At 36.6% G+C, this 25275-nt stretch overlaps 1 protein-coding gene across 3 annotated transcripts in view; it reads left to right on the top strand.

Annotated features, from left to right (window-relative positions):
* The window catches only part of arhgap4b (Rho GTPase activating protein 4b), a 44123-nt gene that overhangs the window by 877 nt on the left and 17971 nt on the right, over positions 1-25275 (top strand). For 2 of the 3 annotated variants that reach the window (XM_073822886.1, XM_073822885.1), the window contains exons 2-13: positions 9480-9995; positions 10236-10407; positions 13008-13170; positions 13324-13386; positions 14924-15097; positions 15233-15361; positions 16063-16284; positions 18365-18466; positions 18627-18812; positions 19336-19420; positions 22907-22934; positions 23314-23410. In XM_073822886.1, coding sequence (XP_073678987.1) covers positions 9929-9995; positions 10236-10407; positions 13008-13170; positions 13324-13386; positions 14924-15097; positions 15233-15361; positions 16063-16284; positions 18365-18466; positions 18627-18812; positions 19336-19420; positions 22907-22934; positions 23314-23410 — 1488 coding nt within the window. In that variant the 5' untranslated portion in view covers positions 9480-9928. The remainder of the gene's footprint in view (positions 1-9479; positions 9996-10235; positions 10408-13007; positions 13171-13323; positions 13387-14923; positions 15098-15232; positions 15362-16062; positions 16285-18364; positions 18467-18626; positions 18813-19335; positions 19421-22906; positions 22935-23313; positions 23411-25275) is intronic. The other variant, XM_073822887.1, reaches the window with a different exon arrangement.

The raw sequence follows: 25275 nt of genomic DNA, 5'->3' as shown, positions 1-25275 counted from the left end.
AATTTGCACAATATAAACTCGTTTGCACTTACGTCACGATTTGGTCAGTTACTTGGATGCGTGGCCATACTGGCGATACTTGGATGTAAACAGAAGCATTAATTGCATGGTTAATGTACTACTGAATACGTTGTTCTGATAATTTATGGTGTCTAAACCACAGGAAAAATGTGTGGAAGCTGCTAAATCATGTAGAGAAGGACTTAGTAAGCAGGAAAGGGTGCAATATTTTGACAAACTAAAATGAATAGATTGTACACATACATACAAGCTGAGTTAATTAAGATATTAGCCTAATGTTTAATCTTCCTGACAGGAAATGATAAGATAAAATGCAATTCTTGCTCTGGAAATCCTAGTTCAGTTTGGCCAACCACAAACGCCTTTTGTTCCTCAGACAGTTTTTTCCACTCTTCTCCTTGATTTGTTATAACTTTTGGCAGTCTGTAATACTTCAAATTTTTTTCCTATTCTGACCGATTTGTACAGCCCAAAACAAGACAATAGTTGACCATTTTCAGCAGCAATAATCAACAAAATATGCAAGTTTAATTCGTTTTAGTGGCATTGTTTATGTTCAGTGCCAATTGATGACGCTTCGTGAAAATGCTCTATAACTATGAGCGGAATAAACTTGCGTTTATTTTCATCTTTTAAAAAAAATCTTCCCCTCTGCCTTTAAAATCTCTAATATTGAGATTGAAATATTTAAGTAAAATACATATTTAGATAATAAACGTTCAAGTAATACATTTTCGGTTTTTCGTATTGAAAATGATTGTGTCACAAGTGGTTATAAGACAAGCTAGATCCAAATACATTTTCTATCACTGACATCAAACCTGCATGGACATAATGAGATTTAATATGAAAAATTAACCCAAAAATTTAAATTCGACCATAATTTACTCTATCATGTATGACTTTCACAAAAGAAGATATTTTGATCATTGTCACTTGTCAATACAATGAAAGTCAAAGGGGTCCGAACCAAGACTGGACCACACTGACTTTAAAGGAGTAGTTCACTTTCAGATCAAGAATTTACAGATAATGTACTCACCCCTTTGTCATCCAAGATGTTCATGTCTTTCCTTTTTCAGTCGTAAAGAAATGGTGTTTTTTGAGAAAAACATTTCAGGATTTCTCTCCATATAATGGGCTTCTATGGTGCCCCCGAGTTCGAACTTCCAAAATGCAGTTTAAATGCAGCTTCAAAGGGCTCTAAATGATCCCAGCTGAGGAAGAAGGGTCTTATCTAGCTATTTTCTGAAAACATTTACAACTTATATACTTTTTAATCTCAAATACTTGTCTTGCCGAGCTAGACAAGACAAACATTTTAGGTTAAAAAGTATATAAATTGTAATTTTTTTTTTAGAAATAACCCATCGTTTTGCTAGATAAGACGCTTTTTTCTCCTCGGCTGTGATCATTTAGAGCCCTTTGAAGCTGCATTTTGAAAGTTCAAACTCGGGGGCACTATAGAAGTCCATTACGTGGAGAGAAATCCTAAAATGTTTTCCTCAAAAAACATCATTTCTTTACGACTGAAGAAAGCAAGACATGAACATCTTGGATGACAAGGGGGTGATTACATTATCTGTAAATTTTTGTTCTGAAAGTGAACTACTCCTTTAATTGTATAATTGCATTTTTCGAAATATTTTATTTTGTGTTCCACAGAAGACAGATTTGGAACGACATGACAGAAGTATCTTTTTTTATTTTATTTTAAGAGTTAATATTAGTCTCCTGTTCACAAAAAACGGAATGTGTGGTTTAGAATTCTAGAAATGATAGTCGGACCACTTGTGGTGTCATTTTTGCAGCTTGACTGTTTCTGGTCATCATTACCTTTCATTTAATGGAAAGGAGAAGTGTCATCATTCTGCTAAACTTCTCCATTTGTGTTCCAATGAATATAAAAATCATACATGTTCAGAGTAGCATGTATATGAGTAAACAATGACGGGGTGAACTAACCCTTGAAAACGCAGATACTGCATGTGGCAGCTGGGATAGATGCTCCTTGAAAGCACTATTGAAGAATATATGTGTGAGTCTTCAGAGGCAAAACTTGGCAGATAAGCAGAGATGAAACGCAGGAGAGGAGAGATGTGCTCCCTGTATCCACAGAGCACGTCACAATGTCAGACTTCACGGGAAGTGCAGAAAAGACTACAGTGACTCAAGCTGCTTAATATGGGATTAGAGTGTGTGTATGTGTGTAAGAGAGAGAGTGTGTCCGTGTTTTCATGCAGAAAAGGAGCGACAGTGCAGTAAAGAGAATTGTGATTGTCAGATAAGCAGTCTCATCTCAGCATGACCTCTACTTAGCTCCTATTTACTGCTCTGAACTGTCCCTCTAAGCTCTCGCTATCTCTTAAAAAATGTCATTGCTCAGAAGTTGCTCTTTCATAGCTTACGTGAGTTAAGGAAAATCTCAGTAATGTTGGTAAAGAATGATTTCTGAAGGATCATGTGACACTGAAGACCAGGGTACAAATAGAAATCAGTTAATTTTGAATTATTACTGTTTCATATTACTGCTTTAATCAAATAAATGCAGTCTTTGTAGTGTATGAGCTAAAATATTGTTGAGAATTCTTGTGAATCTCTGAGTGAGATTACTGTACCCTTTCTTTAGGAGCAAAATCTGAGACACAAGAGACTTAATCATATTGCTGACTAGGAAAAACCATTGAGATGCTTCAGAGATCTCATTTGTGATGTTACGTTCTTATTGGCAGCCATCAGAGCAAGGCATATCTTAATTAACTTACTACTCTCAGGCAATATTTGCTAATTGCTTTCACAGAAATGCTTTTTTTCTCCGTAGTCCATAACATGCATGTTCAGAATTATTCTCACTTTAATGGCTCTTAATTGTGATGTCATTTCATTGTGTTTTGTATATAATGAACGTTAGCAGCAAGATTTGTGGACAGACACTTATCTGAAGCTTTCTTTAAAAATGAGATCAGGGGTATATGGAGTAACTGTGTCACAGATGTGGTATGCAGTATCAATGGTCACATCACATAGGTTTCTGAACTGTTGTGTAGGTAGTGATGTTGTGGTTTACTGTTGTGTAATTAGACGAGTTGGTGTTGTTTCCATTCTGAATGGCATTTAATGTTATGGGTATGTTGCACTTCATAGTGGGACTTCAGTATTGTATTGACATATTGGCAGGAAAGAGTGTGTAGGTGCTGGTGGGAGATATATACGTTGTGTGTCTTTACTGTGATTTGCATCTCCAGCATCATTTAAAAGTTTAGGCTGAATACATTTTTAAAAGACGTTAATACTTTTATTCAGCAAGGATGCATTAAGTTGATCAAAAATGATTGTAAAGACTTACAGTTGTTATTTAAAGAGAACATTTGTGACCCTGGACCACAAAACCAATCTTAAGTAGCACTGGTATATTTGTAGCAACAACCAACAATACATTGTATGGGATAAAATGATCAATTTTCTTTTGTGCTAAAAATCATTAGGATATTAAGTAAAGATCATGTTCCATGAAGATATTTTGTGAATTTCCTACTATAAATATATCAAAACTAAATTTTTTAGTGGTAATATGCTAAGAACTTAATTTGGACAACTTTAAAGGTGATTTTCTCCGTATTTAGATTTTTTTTTTTGCACCCTCGGATTTCAGTTTTTCAAATAGTTGTATCTTGCCCAAATATTGTCATATCCTAACAAACCATACATCAATGGAAATCTTAATTTTCTTAATTTGACCCTTATGACTGGTTTTGTGTTCCAGGGTCATATTTTGTTGTCGTTCTGTCTCACCGACATGTTGTTTCAAACCCATACAACTTTCTTTTTTCCTTGGGATATAAAAAGAGGTATTAGACATAATGTTCAAGCTGCAATTTTTCATGCAGTCAAATTGAGGTCAAGCTTCAAAAAAGACAAAAAATGACCAACTCGTATTTTATGAGGAAAGTCTTTTGAAGCCGTACTATAGCTTTGTGTGAGGATCCGACTGAAATTTAAAGGGATAGTTAACCCAAAAATGAAAATGACCCTCATGTTTTTCCAAACCAGTAAGACCTTTGTTCATCTTTAAAACGCAAATTAGTATATTTTTACAAATCTGAGAGCTTTCTGATCCTGCATAGACAGCAATGCAACTGACATGTTTAAGGCCTAGAAAGGTAGTAGATAGATGTTACATGACTATTTTAACAATTTCCTTACTACCTTTCTGGGCCTTGAATGTGTCAGTTGCATTGCTGTCTATGCAGGGTCAGAAAATTCTTGGATTTCATCAAAAATATCTTTGTGTTCTAAAGTTGAATGAAGGTCTTATGGGTTTGGAATGACATGAGGGTGAGTAATTAAAGACAGAATTTAAATTCTTGGGTAAGCTAAACCTTTAAGTGATAATCATATTTGACAGCCGTGTTTATATTTATAAAAAAAGTGCAGCTTAGGCATTCAGCTTATTATCGTCTGTTGTGTTCCACTAAAGAAAGAAGGTCAAAAGGGTTTGGAATGACATGAGGGTGAATAAATGAACTTGAACTTTCATGTTGGGGTTAGCTATACCCCTAAACAAGCATTTTATGATGCATCACGTTCAGCCTTTAATATTGTGCCTTTGTCTCTGTGGCTGGAGCATCAATCCATGGCAATGAAAGAACACAGCAGAGGTCTCAGCGGTGGTGGCTATGAGTGTGTGTGTGTGAGGGTCCCTGTGGTCCTCTGCTCTGAGAGATAAGACCAGAGCTCAGCTTCTTCCCAGCCTCCACTGGGAACGTAAAACAGGATTGATCCCATGGATCTCCAATTCCCCTCAGTTTCTTAACTCAACTCAATACAGCAGACAGATCAAGTTTAAACAGGCACATTCACTCAGTCAGGACACCCGAGTGGTTTCACGCAGACATTCCGCTGCTGGATCAATAAATGTGCTTTGCTTGCTTATGCGTAGCTGATAGTATATAAGCTCTACATATATTTAAAATTAGAATTCACCTCAGGCATTATGCCTATTTGTGAATTGCTAAATGAATTATGCATTTAGATGACTGGACACCATGTGGGGTTTTATTTTAGAAATGCAGCCTTGCAGTAGATTAGGGTTAAAATGGTTGTTTCTTTTCTGTAACATAGAGAAACTACTGCCAAGAGTATATATCAAAAACACACTGACATGCAGGCATACACTAATGCAATAGAATTCAACCCCATTGTGCACAAATCCGATTCAACGCTTGTGAATCAATAATAGCATTATCATAATGAAGTCTCTGCTGTGTTCTGATTGGCTGGCTGAGGCTTTTGACCTCTAAACTGTGAGATGGAGGAAGTGAAGAGCAGACTGTCATGACCACTCAGTGACTGAAAGTGCATGATGTGCCTTTTACATGGAATCAGTTGACAGGGAAATGTGTTGCCTTAAAATAAAGTCTATACTATTGGTATTATGGGTGAAGTGCGATAATTATTTAATTATTTGATGCCACTGTTGCATGAAAAGCTTTGTGCTCATGTGACAGGGTTGAAAAAATGTGGTGAAGGATTTACTTGAAACAGTTTTCACTCAGAAATTGCTAGTAAATTTCACAAATAATTACAAAGAAATGGCAAGTAAATACATTTTGAAGTAGAAAGACGGGAATTTAATTTTCTTGTAAAATGTACTGCAATAATCTTTGTTGTTTTTTTAAATTGCTAAAAAAATATATAGTATCTAGTTTGTTTACTTTCATTTCATGTGGGCATGCACACTGTACATAAAACAGTCTTTGTAAACATGTCTGAATATTTCGACTGATGCGATTACTTGCAATTTGCCTAGCCTTACTTATGTGAACCAGAATATACAGACGGTGAAATAAGAGAGATAGACATTCTACGTCAGAATGCCAGCTCCTGATTGTTGAATAAAGTTGTTGTTTATATTTTCTTGGCACACAAAAAGCTTCATAAAATTAAGGTTGAACCACGGATTTCACATGGACTATTTTAACGATGTTACTATCTTTTTGGTCCTTAAACGTGTCAGTTGTGTTGCTGTCTATGCAGGGTCGGAAAACTTTCGGATTTCATTAAAAATATCTCAGTTTGTGTTTTGAAGATGAACAAAGGTCTTATGGGTTTGTAATGACATGAGGGTAAGTAATTAATGCTAGAATTAAAATTTTTGGGCAAACTATCCACACAAACGAAGATTTTTCACTCAAACCGTTGCAGTCTGTCAGTCATATAATGGGAGTCAATGGGACCCACGGATTCAGGAGTCAAAAAAACATACCCAGACAAAACCAAATTAAACCCCGCTGCCCGTGACGATACATTGAGGTCTTAAGTCTTGTCTTTCACATTAAACAATCGGTCTGTGCAAGAAACTGAACAGTATTTACATCATTTTTTTTTTACCTCTGATCCACCGCAATGTCCAACTGTCCTGAGCGCGTTCACAACAACCGGAAGCGGTCGCACGTATACGTCACTTATTGTTTACACAATGAGAGAGATTGTGGGGAAAGACGGCTATTTAAAATGGTAATTACTTGTGCTTATCCTGATTGTTGCTACTGATTAAAAACTAAAAGATTACGTTTGCTTGCGCGAACTCATCCAGGAGTGTTGACTCCCAACTTTTGAGCCTGATTGACTGAAGTTATGGTTGCTTATTAAGTGTATCTGCAAAATTTTTAAATATCAATTTAAGGTAATTTATGACCCTTTTTAACAGCTGCACAGGTAAAATGAACACAATATGAGTGGGGTTGGACAATGTACAGTAACATATGAAGCCATTAAATGACATGATATAGTTCAGAAACAGGTTTTCACAAAAACAAAAAATCTTATACAATGGCATTTCAGCCTTTATACCATTAAAAGGGATAAATCAAGTATATATTTATTTAAAACATAAATATGCTCTGTCACGAGGTAGCGCAGAAATATTAGCAACGGTTGTTCACAAAGCAGCATTAACGCTGTTTTATCAGGCATGAAATGAAAATGCCAATGACACGTTTCTGAGGACAGTCGGTTCCCTTCAGATACATTCATATAAAGACATCCATGCCACGTTTTGACTTTGAAACGTACAGCGCGCATATTTATTCACTGACATCATTGCCTTTTAAAGTTTTATCCAGCCCTATCGCGATTTTAGTCTTTCTGTACCCAACTGTAAGACCTTTTAAAATTATAATTTAATTAATTATAATTACTATTTAACATGTTTAAAACTTTTTATGGCCTTAAATTTGATACAACTAAATTGAGGAGTTTTTAAGGACCTGCAGGAGTCCTCTACTTTAAAGGAACACTCCACTTTTTTTGGAAATGGGCTCATTCTCCAACTCCCCCCGAGTTAATAAGTTGGGTTTTACTGTTTTGAAATCCATTCAGCCGTTCTCCTGTTCTGGCGATATCACTTTTAGCATAGCTTAGCATAGATCATTGAATCCTATTAGACCAATAGCATCACGTTCAAAAATGACCAATGAGTTTCGATATTTGTCCTATTTAAAACTTGACTCTTCTGTAGTTATATCGTGTACTAAGACCGGTGGAAAATGTAAAGATTTTCTAGGCTGATAAGATTAGGAACTACACTTCCATTCCGGCGTAATAGTCAAGGAAGTTTGCTGCCGTAATAAGGCTGAAGCAGGAGCAGTAATACGGCAGCAAACTTCCTTGACTATTACGCCTGAATGGGAGTGTAGTTCCTAATCTTATCAGCCTAGAAACTCGCAGCTTTGCATTTCCGCCGGTATACACAATATAACTACAGAAGAGTCAAGTTTTAAATACAACAAATATGGAAACTCGTTGGTCATTTTTGAACGCGATGCTATTGGTCTCATAGGATTCAATGATCTATGCCAAGCTATGCTAAAAGTGATATCGCCAGAACAGGAGAACGGCTGAATGGATTTCAAAATGGTAAAAATCAACTTATTAACTCTGGGGGAGTTGGAGAATGAGGCTATTTCCAAAAAAAGCGGAGTGTTCCTTTAAGATAGCCCATTGGGCAGGCCGGTGAAACATTTTGGTAGCCCAATTGGAAAACACAATAGCATCGGGATGTCGGGCTAGCGATTTTACGAGCCCTGTTGCTCTTCGCCACGTGCTGGCTGTTGTGAACGCGGTCAGGACAGTTGGACATTGCAGTGGATCAGAGGTAAAAAATTATATAAATACTGTTTAGTTTCTTGCATAGACTTGATTGTTTCGTGTGTTAAGACCTCAATGTACCGTCACGAGCCGCAGGGTTTAATTTGGTTTTGTCTATGTTTTTGACTCTCAAAGCCGTGGGTCCCATTGACTCCCATTATATGACTGACAGACTGCAGCAGTTTAAGTTAAAAAATCATCTGAGTTAAAAATCATGTTTGTGTTCTACTGAAGTAACAAAGTCACTTACGTCTTGGATGCCCTGGGTGTAAGCAGATAAACATCAAATTTTCATTTTTGGGTGAACTATCATTTTAACTCACAACGTGCAGAACATTTCTGTGTGTGTTTCTCCAGTTGCTCACTATACATGTGTGGTACCCTAAATTCTTAATGCACAGTGCTAGAGCAGCACTCTCTGATCTGACTATGAGTGTGTGTGTTTGTGCCGAAAGCCATGATGACTCAGGTCTCTCCACCCTCTCATAAGACCAACGGCCATCGCTGGCGCAACTCACAGGAACTCTAGCACAGTTCAGCCTAACGTCCTGCAACAAACAATCAGTCACGTAGACATAGTCAGAGCTTCTAAAAATTCCTCCTTTCCCTGTCTGATGTGTTTAAGGCCTTTAATTTGAGTTATTAGCTCATGCTTCAGAGCAGTGGTTCTCAGCTGGTGGGTTGCGATTGAAAATTGGGTCACAGCTTTGTCTGATTGAATTGTAGGCAGCATTAAAGATGCTACATGCAAATAATAAAATGTTAGGATAGCAAAATCCTAAAATGGACGACGAAAACAGTATCGTTTGTTGTTGATATCAAAGACTGTGTGTCCAATTAGACTCTATTTTTGATGCAGATTGGTGGAAGCAGCCAAAATAGGCAGATGCCAACATGGACAGGTTGCATAGTGCAAAAATAAATACAGTTTTGCTACTGTGTTAGCTTGCCTCTTGACATTCAATCCTGTCGATAACTTGAGATGTTTGTTTTTAGAAGTTGTAAATGTGTGGATATTTAATTTAGGATTGACAGGGTGTCTCGGTGTGAGAATCTTTTTGAATCACACACATAGAAGACAAACAGGATGTGGGCAGGTGCGCTCTGTTCGCTTAACCGTTTTCGTCTTCTGGAAGTGCCAGAGACACGTCATACAGAAGTAACATTTTTTTTATCTCTCTTCCTCTCCTGTCTCTCTGAACTCGTGTTTACTTCCATATTCCATTTATGGTTTGTTTCTGTCTTGTACTTTGTCTTCGTCACACCTCTTACCAAAATTCTCTTCCTGTGTCTCTCTCTGTCTTTTCTAGGCAAGGACAATCCCATTTAACCACGGTCTCAGGAAACAGAAGTAGAAAACTATCAAAGTTCTCTGCACTGAAAACGAACCTTTAAATGCACAGACTCCGTGCTGAGAGAGAATTGCTTGGATTGGAACTCCCTCTGTGTTCACAAACACTCACGCGCACAAACATACACGTGCACACAGAGACTTCCCTGTTCCGTTTCTGTTGAGGGCACAGATTGAAAGACTAAAAGGAGTTAGAAGGTTTTTCTTTATGAACTCCAGACCGAACGTGGCATGCCTTTCTGCACTGTAATGGAAATATAACTCACTTTGCAAAATAAAAACAACATTACGTTGAAACTGGAATTAGAATAGTTTATTTGTGAAGAGAAACAACGCTTTGCGTGATCACCTCAGACTGTGAGTCACTGTGAACAAGTCAACAAGAGCGCTATACCAACGAAGGAGAACATGACATCACATGGAAAACTTAGAAGGGAAAAGGGGAGTCTGGCGGAGTATGAGACGCAAATCAAAGGTAAAAAAAAAGACTAATGTACTGCTCTACATGTAATGTTTGTTCTGTGTGTGAGATGTTGGCCTGCACTGTGATGTATTTATAGGTGGTATTAGGGATGCTGTCTTCCCTCATCCAGTCAGCTCCCAGCCCCAGGCCAGGGACACTATTGCAGGGGGATGCAAAGTCATTAGTTCACATCGCTTTTTGTGCTGAAAACCATCCATATGTGATCTCTTTCTCTTCTATTTCTTTGCTCAGAGGTGCGGGGTCAGCTCTCAGAGCAGCTAAAAATCCTAGATGCGCAGCTGGAGGTCAAGACACAGCAGCTGCAGGATCTAAGCGACTACCTGCGCAGACGAGGGGAGATTGAGGCAGAGTATGCTCGCTCTCTGGAGAAACTCAGCGAGAGGTTCACTGTGAAGACCAAGAGGTATTCATCCTGCTTTTTGAGATGTGGCCTTGTGATGTATACCCAAATAGCACACGTACGTCTGCAAAATGTCTGTTAAAGATCACTTGATCTGGAAAGCATCTGCTGTGTACAAACATCTAGCAGACGTCTGTAAGATGTCTGTTTTACATACATTCTAAATCATAAACATCTTAAAGACATTTAATAGACGTCTATTTGACATCTGATAGAAAACACCCTATAGACATATTGCAGATGAGCAAATAATCAAAAAAATATGTCTGGCAGATGTAAATGCAGACGTCAAATAGACGTCTACGAGATGTACATGTGCTATCAGGGTAGCTACAAATCGATCAGTAGATTGATAACTCTATAGATTGACAGATTGTTTGTATGTATGAGTAAGTCAATGAATTCAATGAACTAACTCATTTGAACACACTGGTTCTTTCATTAAACAAGTACAGTAAATGATTGGCTGTGTCCGAAATTGCATATTTTCCTGAGAAGGTATTTCTTTTGAATGAGTAATTACTTAGTGACCGTCAAAAAAGTACTTTCTATATAGTATGAATGTAGTCCAGACATACTGCAGTTGGCATGTTTTCATTGTGAGCATCAGTTGCTTCCAGACCGTGGCCTCATGGGACAGTACAGCATCCATTGGATGCGGTTTTCAGAATCTCATCGAAAATGCTAAGTAATTTTGGGGACATTTTGGGCCAATTTTACTAAACAGGGCAAATTAGCGGCAGAGCACAATTCCAAAAAAGCACCATTGGAAGGGGAAAATTCCAAGTGTGATTTACTAAAAATGTGCACATTAAAGAAAACAGACGCAACCAGATCATTTCAATAATGACCAGTGCATTCTACTAAGAGCAGTGCAAATTACCGCTTTTTTGGGCGTTAAATAATGGCACAAATACCAGTAATTTGACGAACACAAATGTTAGTAAATCACGCTGCGTGATACATTTTAATACTCTTCCCCCCATAAATTTTGCTTCTTAAAGGGAAACTCCTTTAAATGCATATTCAATAAGGTCAGGTGCAAAAATAACTTTGTCCATGCCCTTTCAGCGCTAATTCAGCTCTGCTCGTCTTTAGTAAATCCTGATAGTGCTATTTTAATGGCAAAAGACGGTTTGCGATGGTGCAAGCTGTTAGTAAATCTGGCCCTTAGTCCACTTAAATCACTTTCTTTTTTTCACAGTTACAATGCTTTGCGACAGTATTCATACCTCTTCATTTTTTTCCACATCAATCTACTCTCCATGCACCATGACAAAGCAAAAACAATTGTCACAACTTCGTAAATTTATTAAAAGTAAAAAAAAAAACTGAAAAAAGTACATTGCATAAGTATTCATAACCTTAACTCAGGACTTAGCTGAAGCATCTTTACAGCCTCAAGTCTTTTTGGGTATGCTGTGACATGATTTGCACATTAGCATTTGCCAATTATCTGCCATTCTTTGCCTCATCTCTTCATCTCTCAAGCTCTGTCAGCTTGAATGGGGTCTGGAAGACATTTTCAGGTTTCTCCAGAAATGTTTGATTGGGTTTATGCCCAGGCCCTGGCTGGGCCACTCAAAAACGTTCACAGAGTTGTCTTTAAGCCACTCTTGTTGTGTGCTTAGGGTCATTGTCCTGTTGGAAGGTGAACCTTTTTTCCAGTCTGAGGTTCTGAATGCTCTGGACCGGGTTGTTATAAAGGCTATCTCAAAATTTCAGTGCATTGAGCTTTTCTTCTACTCTGACGAGTCCCTCAGTCCCTGCTGCTGAAGAACAGCCCCACAGCATGAGACTGCTACCAGCACACTTTACTTTTGGGATGGTACTCTGCAGGTTATGAGCAGTGCCTGGTTTCCTTTAAACACGATGCTTGGAATTGAGGTCCATCAGACCACAGAATCTTGTTTCTCACAGTTTATGGGTCCTTTAGGTGCTTTCAAGCTAATTTCAACTGCGTTTTCATGTGTCTTGCTGAGATGGTTGTCGTTCTATAAGTTTCTCCCATTTGCATATATGATCATGAAGCTCAACTAGAGTGACCATCAGGTTCTTGATCACCACTCTAGCCAAGGCCCTTCTCCATCAATTGCTCAGTTTGGCCAGGAGGCCAGCTCTAGAAAGAGTCATGATTGTTTCAAATTTCATCCATTTCTGAACTTTTCCCCAGATGTGTGGTTTGATGTAATCCTGTCTCTGAGCTCTACAGGCAGTTTTAACCTCAGGGCTTGGTTTTTGCGCATTTTCAGCTGTTAGACCTTTTATTAAGACGTGTACCTTTCCAAATCATACCCATTCAATTGAATTTGAGTGAAGTTAACTTCATTGGAAGTGTAGTAACATCTACAAGTAATATGAATGCTCCTGGGTTAAATTTTAACTGTTCCAGATATGAGTATGAATACTTATGCAATGGAATCAGTTTAAAGCAGTTTAACATAAGGCAAGTTTAACATAAAATGTGAAAAAAAAATGGGGTATGAATACTTTTGCAAAGCACTGTAATTGTGATTTGTCACAATACAGAAGAAAAGATCAGCCACTATTTCCATTACATTAAAACTTTAACCTTCATTCTCTGTGCTCCTGTCTCTCTTTAGGAAGGAGCAGTTGGACCTGTCTGTGGCTCAGTGCTGGTCTGTTCTGCTGACCCAGACCAGGCAGGAGAGCCGAGATCACAGTTCACTGAGTGAGCTTTGCTGCAACACACTCACGCAGAGGCTCTCTCACTGCATAGAGGACACACACCGCCTGGCAAAACGGGTACAGAAATCTCTCTCTTCCACTCTATTACCAGATCAGACATCTAAATCCCCCTCCTTCTCTTCCTCTCTTGTTTACCGAAATAACACTCCCACACAAAACACAGCCAAACTGTCTTCCTTATTTCATACTGACTCTTATTCTCTGTTTTAGAGCAAGGAGGTGGGACTCCAGATGCAGGATGAGCTCTTGAAAGTCACCACAGAGCTGCAGACGGTAGGTTGGAGGCTGTTTTGCTGTGAACATGCTAAATTTACACGGAGGAACACGCTCTAGTGAACTGAAATAGAGTCCAAACGGTTTCAGCTTTGAATTACATCATCTCACTGCGGCCAGAGACTGATCAAACTTGACTAAACACCACATGATGCACATATTTGCTCATGCATTCATGATTGAATGTGTATGCATGTCTTTTTGTAGACCCTTGAGTTTCAGTGCATTTTGGTCCATCCTGTAGCACAAAAAGCCCACGTGGCCCCCTGCTTTCCAGAGCTCTTTTCTAGCTGTGCTAGGGTCAGAGCTGCAAGATCAAGCCCACTGACCCTGGCTGACAGCAGCTGTGTGCTCTTTACCCTCCAGTAGACAAACAGCTTGCCTACCACAAGTGTCTTGGCTGAAGGCTCAGTAATTTTTTCTCGTGTTTGCGTGTATTTTCTTTTTGCAGTCTTACAAAATGTTTTATTCATAAATCAAACAATGACATGACAATATCTGGCTTATTATGTTAAACAATAATTGTATAAAAATTGATTTGTAAAAATAAGCACTCATTACAACAACAACAATAATAATAAAAATATAATAATAATAATTGTTGTTAATATTATTATTATTATATTTTGAATCTTGTATTTGTAAATAGGCTTAAAATATCTGGCTTATTGTGTTAAAAACAATTAAAAAAAATACGCCTATGGAGTAAAAATGTGTATTTATAATATTTACTTCTATAACACAACAATAATAATAATAATTAGCAATAATATAAACTATTATTATGAGTAGTTTGAGTTTTTTATTTATTTATTGTAAGCCTAACAGTAAGCTTAAAATATTTGGTGTAGTGTTAAAATTACAATTAAAAAATATATGCTAATGGAGTAAAAATAAGCTTATTTATAATAATAATAATAATAATAATATATTATTACATTTTGAATCTTGTTTTATTTCTAAATTATTTATTATTTTGTACATTTTTTGTAAATAGGCTTAAAATGACCTGACAATTAAAAAAAGATATGCCTATGGAGTAAAAATAAACTTTTTTATATAATAATACTTATATAATATTAATAAAAATAATTTAAATTTTAAATAATAACTTTAAATAATATAAACAATTATTAGTAGTAGTATAGTTTTTTTGGTTTTGTTTTATTCGTAAATCTAACGAATAAAACAAAAATAAAATACTTTAATACTTTAAAATAAGCTTAAAGTCTCTGGCATATTAAATTAAAGATATGCACATGGAGTCAAAAATAAATAATAATAATAATGATTATTGTTGTTGTTGTTGATATTATTGTAGTTTTTAAATCTGGTTTTATGTACAAATCTAATAATACCAATAATAAGCCAAACATTATCTGTCTCATTATGTTACAAACAAAAAATGATTTGCCCATGGAATAAAAATAAAGTTTACCATGTTTTAAGGATGGTTAGATATTATTAAAAAAACATTAATGAATTGAAAATATTATATTTTTGCTGTGCATGTTGTAAAGTGTTTGATTTCTTACAGGCTTTGAAAACTTACCATCAATACCACATTGACTGTCTGGCTGCTGAAGGTAAGCTCAAAGAGGCCACACGTCTGGAGGAGAAACAGACGGGCAAGTCAGCGGATATGGGGCTCAGCCAATCAGGAGGGCAGAGGCGCAGTTCAGTGAAAAAAATGGAGAGACTGATGGAGAAGGTAACAGCCGGTGGTTTGTAAGAATGAAAGATAGTGACATCCGGAGCAGCGCTCTGTGAAGATGGCACAGGAAGAGCAAGATCTCACCTTATCTCTAACCCCCCAGTTTCCACTGTATGTGTGTTTTCTCTACAGAGACAAGGCAAAGTACAGGAAACTCAGCTGAAATGCACTAAAGCTCGTAACGACTACTTGCTCAACTTGGCAGCAGCTAATGCCTCCATGAATAAGTACTATCTGCAGGACATTTGCACTCTGATTGATGTGAGTCTAAAACACTGCTGTCCCATTACCATCTGTCTAGACACCTATAGGATGTCATTAGGTTTTAGTTCCCTTTTAATTTTGAATTGACCCCTGACCAAAACATAGCACAGAGCTTTTTATCAAATGTATTTACTGTATATAGAATGTGTCCATTGAGGGAGCTCTAGAGAAAACCATCTACACTACCAGTGAAAATATGAATGGATTCGACTGTTTGATCTCAAACAACTTTTAATCGAAATAGTTATACTACATACTATATACTATATATAAATAGTACCTATGTTCACAAAACTATTTTAAGGAACGAGTAGCAGCTGCAACATTCAGGAAAAGAGCTGACACATGTCTAGCATACATATAAAGCTCTTCAGTACAGAATCTAAGGATGCATCTCACGCAGTCACTAGATAATTTCCGTACTTCATAGTTTCATTGACTCCACTATTGTTCTACTTTTTGACTGGTACTGTACGTCTTTTGTGGCATTGATATCTTCAGCTCCCGAGAGAGCTCTCAAAGTGTCTGATGGTTTGTTATTCCCACTGCCTGAGGCACATTGTAGAACATGTCAAGTCAAGAACATCACAGCAGGTTTAGTCAGTGCGCGTGAATCAGAACAGTCATGTTCACTCAAACAATGACTGTATTTTTCTCTTTCTGTCTTTGTCTCGCCATCTGGCTGATGTTGAACGCAGTGCATGGATCTGGGGTACCACCTTTCTGTGTCTCGGGTTATACGTGGGTACCTCTCCAACAGAAACCGAACCGTTCAGAATATGAAAAATGGCCTTCAGCAGCTGGACACATCGGTGACTGGACTCAACCAGGGCCAGGATAGAGATGCTCTGCTCCAGGCCCACAACACAGCCTTCTGCCTGCCCTTCCGCTTTCAGTACCAGCCCCATGAAGGAGACCAGGTAATGCATGAGAATGAGCATTTAAAAAGGGCTTTCAGTAGTTCTTGAATTAAGGCATAGGCATAGTTCACACAAAAATAAAAATTCTTTCAGTAATTACTTACCCTCATGTCATTCCAAACCTGTAAGACCTTTGTTCATCTTCAGAACACAAATTAAGATATTTTTGATAAAATCAGAGAGCTTTCTGACCCTGCATAGACAGCGACACAACTGACACGTTCAAGGCCCAGAAAGGCAGTAAGGACAACATTAAAATAGTCCATGTGACATTAAAAAGTATTGAATAAAGTTGTTATTTTTCATTATTTCTTTACTTTTCTGCACAAAAAGTATTCTTGTGGCTTCATAACATTAAGGTTGAACCATTGATGTCACTTGGACTATTTGGAAAGACATGAGGCTGATTAATTAATGACAGAATGTTTTAATACAATGCAAGTTATATTTTCTATACTCTACCATTCAAACCTTTGGGGTCATTATGTAAAATAATACTAGTTAATACTTTTTATTACAGCAGAGACGCATTTAATGACAGTAAAGACTTTTTATACCAACACAATTTTGTATTTTTAATACAAATTCTATTTGAAATAAATGCTGTTTTTTCAAACTTTCTGTTTGTCAAAAGTTCAACATTGTAATAATAAGAAACAGTAAGATGAGGAAGAAGAGGAAATGTTCCTTGAGCAGCAAATCAAAATATTAGAATGATTTCTGAAGCATCATGGACACTTAAGGCTGTACTAATGATGCTGAAAATGAAGCTTTATCATCACAGGAATACAATCTTAAAAAGGTTCCAAAAGGTTGTTTTTGCAGTGATGCCATAGAAGAACCATTTAGAAAAAGTTTTAAAAAACTAAAGAACCTTTTCCGCTGTAAATAAATATTTCTGCATTTGAAAGGTTCCATGGATGTTCAAGGTTCTTCATAGAACCATTAATGCCAATAAAGAACCGCTATTTTTAAAAGTGTAAGTGAGAATAAGAAAACTATTTTAAAAACATAAATCTTACGATTCCAAACTTTTGAATGGTGGAATATCATAAACTAATATATATAAAAAAAGATTCATGTATATAGGCATGAGTGAATATATACAGTATATATAATTTTTTTCCATTGGTCTTGGACTTTATATTGACCACCAATTGTTGTCACCTATGATAATTTTTTTGCAGACTTAAAGGAATAGTTTACTTCCAGAATAAAAAGTTCCCGATAAATTATATTCAGTTTGTGTCTTTCTTTCTTCAGTCAAAAATAAATGAAGGTTTTTGAGGAAAGGATTTTTCTACTTCAATGGGGATCAACGGGTTGAAGGTCCAAATTGCAGTTTCACTGCAGCTTCAAAGGGCTCTACATGATCCCAGCTGAGGAATAAAGGTCTTAACTAGCGAAACAATCAGTAATTTACATAAAAATGTGTGCGTTGGAAAGGTCACACATGACTTAGGCGAAAGTACCGACCCAGTGTTTACAAAGTGAATGTGCAAAGAAAGTCAAACGCCCTTTCCCAAAAAAAGTGAAACAATGATGTTGGATGATTTTGAAGCTGGAGAAAGTTTTTCACACTACCCTACCTTTTTGAACCAGACTACACAGACAAATAACTAACCACGGAGAACCTTTCCAACGTTATTACATAATGTGTGAAGTCATAGATGCGCATTGCAGAGCTAGTACAAGACAAGCATTTGTGGTTAAAAACTATATACATTTTTATATTCTTTTAGAAAATGGCAGATCATTTCGCTAGATAAGACCCTTATTCCTCAGCAGGGATCATGTAGAGTCCTTTGCACCTGCATTAAAACCTGTTGATCCCCACTGAAGTCCACTAAATAGAAAAAAATCCTGGAATGTTTTCCTCAAAATTTCTTTGGGACACAAGAAAGAAGGACATGTATATTTTGGATGACATGGGGGTGAGTAAATTATCAGGAAATTTTGAAAAATTTTCACAAGCTTGAGAAGTGATGAGTAGTATTCAGCTGGTCATGTGATCTTAACACAGGGGCTATTACGAGGGGCCATTATTATGCATAATAGAAACATCTGTTGTCTGTGACAGGTGTGCGAGGTGAGCGCAGAAGGTCAGGTGAGGTATGAGCTCGAGACCAGATTCCAGCAGCTTCAGTCCAGACTGGCATCTGTTACCTTGGAAACTGAGGAGGTAAAATCTGTGCCATGCTCTTTATTTTTGTGCACTCCATCAGAGATGCTCATAGCAGTGCTATGTGTCTCTCTGACACTGTTATTTCAGTTTTTCAAGTGGATTTGTGAACAACCCCTTTTTGATACTCGTATTTCTCAAACCCGTGAAATTCCTGCAGATCAGTAAAACGCTTAAGACAACACACTCGAACCTTCTGGAGAGCATCTGTGATGATGACTGCAACCCCACCCCTGATGCCTCCGCCACCCCATCAGTGGAGAGCACAGGTGACAGCACAGGAACCAAACCCAGCCTGGCCAAACGCAGAGCCAATCTACAGGACACTGAGACCTTCTACCTAACAGTAAGATCTCTCCTCTTCTTCTGGACTGATGTGCTCACCCCTTACTATTGATTGCATTGTACTGATCAAAAGTCATAATAAAGATCTTAAAGAATTCTATTTTAAATATATAGTTATTTTAACCTCTCTATTCAACAAATGTATAATGTTTTCAACATTAATAATAAGAAGAAATATTTCTGAGCAGCAAATCAGCATATTAGAATGATTTCTGAAGGATCACTTGACACCAAAGACTGGAGTAATGATGCTGAAAATTAAGCTTTGCCTCACAGGAATAAATTATATATATATATATATATATATTTTTTTTTTTAAATATGCAAATAGACAACAGGTATTTTAATTGTAATAATATTTCACAATTTTAACGGTATACCTTGGTGAGCATAAACAATTTCTTTCAAAAAAGCTTTTGAATGGTATACAATATAATGTTCATGCAGATCTTACATCAGAAAAGTAAATACCTTGATGACTAACAATAACATAATTATTTATGTAATCAATGCATTTTTTTCAGAAAGTGAAGGAGCATTTAAGTGGCAGCTCTCTGATCTCAAAACTCCAAGCCAAGCATGACCTAGTTAAAGAGGCCATACAGAAAGGTAAGTAACCACAACTAACCAACTCTTCAACTAAGAATAAAAGCAAAGAACGTAGCTAAGGAATGAAAAAAAAATGCAGGTGTGAACGACGAAGTATGTCACTATGCCCAAATAAAATACAGGCTACTATGTAGGGGTGTGCAATAATGACAAAAAATATGTCGATATTTTCTGAAATTTTGTCAATTTATTGTGCTGTTACCTTGGCAGATTTTGGACTGCCATGGACAGCTTTTGATATTGTTCATATTCTATGAGGTGGTTACTTACAGGAGTAACAGAAATTAACTTTTACATTTAAATTGTTTTTTACCTTTTATAGGCATTTTTACCTTTGTAATTAAATGTATGCATCATCTTTTATGTCAAATTCCTAAATTTAATCTTTTAATTCAAATAGCAAGGCACAATAGGGCTTTTACCAATCAAATGAAGTCAGTATCAGTCAACAAAATTTCTGTTTGCAATACAAAAGTGAGACAGAATCTGCATCTGATGCATACAAATTCATGAATAATGTTTAAAAAACATTCAATATTGATATGTGAAATGATTTGGGAGAGAAAGTAGAGATGCACCAATTGCAATTTTCTTGGGTGATTCATATTTTTTTTTTTAAAGAGTGACCTGCCAACACAAAAAATATATACTTTAAATGCAAAATAAAAAATAAAAAACCCATAAATTATAAAAAATATTAAAATTCCCCCCAATCTGGACTAAGTAACAAATGTTCTTTCACTAAACAACTTTCAAAATAAAGTGCTCTGTGAGTGGAAAGAGGTAGAAATAATTAACTGAAAAGGAGTTGCTGTATATAACAAAACGGATGTCATTTCCCACCATGTTTACAAATGGTCATTTTTTGTCCCCTAATCTTATTAAATTATAAGAAACTGCAGAGTTGGTACCATTCAAATGAAATCAGTATCAACAAACTTCATATTTCCACTGCAGCAAACACAGAACCTGAAGTGGCATTAAATATATTTTCACAGACTGTTTGATGAAGTTGAGGTGCCATAAATGCATTTACACTGCGAAATTTCTAATGCATAAACAATTTGATAAGATTAATGTTTTAAATATTTTTTAAACATACAAATAAGAAATGTTGGAAAAATGCAATGACTCTTTTAAATATGAAACCAAACCACCTGTAGGTGGTGGCAAATGACTCTTTTAATGAGTGAGTCTTTTAGTAGTTCACTTTTAGTGATTCCTTTAAATGGCTGATTCTTTCAGAAATTAGGCAAGTGACTACTGTCTTTATGAATGGGTCACTGAATCATTGATTCACTCAATTTGTTCAAAACCAAGGTTTCATTTAGTAAGGAAACTGAAAAGTGAAATTGAGCAAAAACAGTCAATATTGTTTTTAAAAGTCACTTAACTCGAACTACTGTTGTATAAAGTCAGTGTTACATTGCAATCATGTTGACATTCGGGGGAATCTTGGTTGTGCAATGTTGCATACTTAAATTTCTTTTTATTTTCTACCACAGTATGCATCTTTAACAGTGGTCGGCAACAGGCGGCCCATGGGCCAAAACTGGCCCGCCAGCAATAATATCTGGCCCACGCTTGCAGCCAGATTATTTTGATAGTGGCTAGTTCTGAAATAGATCTGTCATGACAGCAACAGTTACTTACAATTTATTTTAATCTCCTGAATAAACGCTTGCCGTTCACTTTGGCTTTCTGTTTCGCGTTCACGTGCACTCTGTGTAAACAGAGCACATCTTACGATATAACATTGTGGACACGCGATAACAGGAGTTTTTGTCCTATCTATCCATGCAACAGTGACACAAAAATTCAGTTTTAGAAACGGTTTCTATTTTTTGCGATGTCGTGGCTGGAACAACACAAACTATGACAATTATAATCTCAGGTACTGATTATGTGCTTCATTCAAAAGTTTGAATATCATTTTGCATGACATTTATAGCCGTACTAAAAGCAACATCAATAGTTTACCTTAGATATTGAAAATAAATTTAAGCAAACATATGTTACAACTGTGAACCAACAGGTGTTTTCCATGATAATTTTCCGTCTTCACTAAGTTTTGTCAGTTGTTTTGTTTATTGGTCTAATTCTCTTTCTAATTAACCTTACATTGGGTTAGTCACTCAATTAATTATTTTGTGATTAATTCCCACCCTCCTGAATTATGTTGGATTGATAAGGAGTCATCACAAACTAAGACTGTTTAGTTGTGCTATCTTTCTATCAATATATAGGAAATGTAAGTTAAAGTGTTGCCTATGTAACCAGTTAAAACTTGAAGTGGCGATGATGTCTTAAAATGTATGGAAAGAGTCTTTAAAAGGTATTAAATTTAACTCCAAGATTCCTGTTTATACCCTGGAGTAAGGGTTAGGGTTGGGGTTAGCTTCCTCTGACTGTTCTGGCCTGCCATCTAATGGCAAATTATTATTATTTTTTGCCTGGTGCCAAACTTTCTTCCTGACCCCTGATCTATAACTTTCTGTGGGTGCTGTTGCGCTCATTTGTTTTGATTTCTGCACGAGTCTCTCTCACATACTCAGGCTGGACAAGCCTCATCTCACACGATATAAATACATTATCAGCCGCCATAAGAGTGACGTCAAAATGAACTAGCTCGGGATCGGCAAACCGACCGTTCGATCATGTTTAAAATCAGCTAATTCCGGTCCCTGGCCAGTCGATTGGTGCATCTCTAGAAAAAAGGAAAAAATATAATTAAAAAGTATTTAAATATATATTTAAATTAAAATATAAACCTAAAATCACCAGTAGGTGGTGGCAAATCACTGCATGAGTGAGTCATTGAATCATTCATTCAACCGATTCCTTTAAACGGCTGATTGATTTAGTAACGAAACACTGTTGTGTGTTGCTCAGAGACGCAAAAAAGTTCTGCTATGGCTTTGGAACTATTTTTGTTAAAATACAGCAAAAACAAAAACTGTTGTGTGTTAAATTTAAGTCACTCAATATTAACTTCTGTTCATCAAATCAGTGTCACATTTGCCGTCATGCTGATATTTGGAGAAAAACACCACTCTTCATGTGATATGAAATATATCAATATATAATTTGAATATTAAGACATAAAGAACATTTTTGGCCACTTATCTTGTTTTTACGGAAATTCTAAATGTATATTAATAGACTAAATCACACAGTGAAAGCGTTATCCTTAATCGTGTTACATCTTACTGTATATCCATGCACTCTCTGGGTGTGTTTTTGTAAAATCTTCTAATGTCAGACCACATATGGTTTACACAACAGTTATGTTATCTTCATAGGTGGTATATTTATCGCACACCCTTAGTACGATGGTGTTAGATGCTGTATTACAATAAAGGTTGCAACAGCTTTAAAGTAGCAACAGTGACTTACGTAACTGTAGGACTTTGGTGGAAACTATGTGATGGAGTAACTGTCAACTGTATTTTTCATCCTTATTTTCCCTCTCTGTCTCTTTTGCAGCTGAGGCCATAGATAGCGATCCCTCCAGGTACGTCTCCCGTCCCATCTGTCTCTCTGTGACTATGTGCTGTTCACACAGTCATGTGCTGAAAACATTGGCCGCAATCCAGCAAACATCTGCTCTTGTTTTCTGGTTGACGGTCTTTGCGTACTCAGCAGAAAAAAATAAGGCCATTGAGAGATGTAACAGTTTCAACAACTCAAATGATCGAACAAATAACAAACAATTTTTATAATGAGGCTAAAACATCTCATTGTGTATTGACCCAAAACTTTGTGCATGCTCTAGAGTATGTTTTTGTTGTGTTGTTGTCTGTTCAGTGTGAATTACTGTTATGTTAGCATGTTTGCATGAGTACACTGATGCCATAGTGTCACAGTGGAGTGCCGGTGTATATATTTCCTAGAATGCAGCCTGGTAGGGCAGTGCGTGTGCGGAAAGCCAGGCCCTACTCCCAGTACAACCACAAACTCTTCTCTGGAGATATGCTCTCCTTCATTCAGGTATAGCCCTGCGGCTGACAGCCCTCTGATCTGTTACAGATAGAGCTCTGTAATGTTCTTGCTGTGTTCCTCTAACTTCATTCCCTCCATGGCTTCCTTAACACTGGTGCCTTGTTCTCATTGTGCTTCTGGTTGTGCGTGTTGCATTGTGCACTTCTGGTATGGTTTTAAGCATGGCCAACGCTTTGTCTGATTATGGCTTGTGACACAATATTGCGTCTGGTTTATTAATGTGGCCTGTTATTTGTGAATCATGACCTTTTGGTTTAACCGTTCAGGTTGTAAATCTACAAGGTGAATGTTAGATAATAAGAACATATTCTGAGATAATGTGATCACTTCATGCTCCCCTAGTAAGATTAGCGACACGGTTTGCATGATTGTGTTACAGAATCTTATTTGAAATGACATGCTACGCTATTTCCATAAAGTGACACGGCTGCTTATTAAATCGGGTGAGACAGACGCACTCACAGTTTCCTCTCTCCAGGCATCTGCGCAGCCTAATAATCCATGTGCTAGCCAACGAAAATGTGTGTTCACCTGTGTGTGAGTGGAGGCATGCATATTTTTGTGCATGTTTGCGCTCATAAGAAGCACTGGGTGGTTCTCTGAATACTGCAGCCAGCGTTTCAGTGCTTATCCAAGCCTCTTCCTCAGTGAAATGCTCATATTTTTTGCATCTTCTATGTTATAGTCTGTGTTTCAATGCATCTGGCTTCTCATTGAAATTACAGCCAAAAGAGCCCAACAGTGACTGTCCAGTTTTTCAGTAGTCTTGGTTCAGGAATTTTCTCCACTGTGAATTACATAATTAGGTTAAAAAAATAATAAAATAAACTGCAAACAAATAAATAAATTAGTGACTAAATCAAAAATTATTAGATATATAAATATTGTTTCTCTAGCCTCCCTTAAGCCCATTGCATTTTAACAGACTTCCTAAAGCATGCTGTGTGTTTTGTGAGGGGTAATTGAGAATAATTGGGGAAAAGTCACAAGAGAGGAGGTGATATGATTAAATATGACTGGTTATGATCGGATGTGATTGGTTCATGCAATAAACCCCGCTTCTTCTGTTCGTGGACTTTCCACAAATCAGTCTGAATGAACAATATAACAGTGTTAATGGGAAGACTAATTTAAAAAACTCACACGCTTTGATATATAACCACTTTGTTACATCAAAATAAGACTTAAAATGGCATGAAAGCATAATCTGTGGGAGTTTTTAGTGAGTAATTAGCTTGGAGAAATTAAAAGTAAATCTCAGTGTCTGTGACCAGTATTTACCAAGCTTTGATGACTGATTATTAAAAAAAAATCAAAAATAGAATGAATAAAACAGAATAAGCTGAAGTAAAATGAATAGCTGAACATAAGTTCACAAATATATTGTTTAAATTACTGCCTTGAGTATTTATTTTGGAATAAATGTAAAAAAAAACAAAAAAAAACAAAAACAGAAAAAACACCAACTTTTAATAAATACTTTTGAAGTCAATAGTTTACATACACCTTGCAGAATCTGCAAAATGTTAATTATTTGCCCAAAGTAAGAGGGGTCATACAAAATGCATGTTGTTTTTTATTTAGTACTGACCTGAAAAATGTATTTCACATAAAGACATATAGTCCACAAGAGAAAACAATACTTGAATTGTTTACATACTTTTGATACATTTGATTCTTAATACTTTTTTTTAGTGATAGTTGATCATGAGTCCCTTGTTTGTCTGGAACAGTTAAACTGCCCGCTGATTTTCAGAAAAATCCTTCAGGTCCCACAAATTCTCTGGTTTTTCAGCATTTTTATGTATTTGAATCCTTTCCAACAATGACTGTATGATCTTAAGATCCATGAT

The sequence above is a fragment of the Garra rufa genome, chromosome 18 (assembly GCF_049309525.1).
Source record: "Garra rufa chromosome 18, GarRuf1.0, whole genome shotgun sequence".
In the NCBI taxonomy this organism is placed as follows: Eukaryota; Metazoa; Chordata; class Actinopteri; order Cypriniformes; family Cyprinidae; genus Garra; species Garra rufa.
This window is presented reverse-complemented; position numbering and strand designations above follow the sequence as displayed.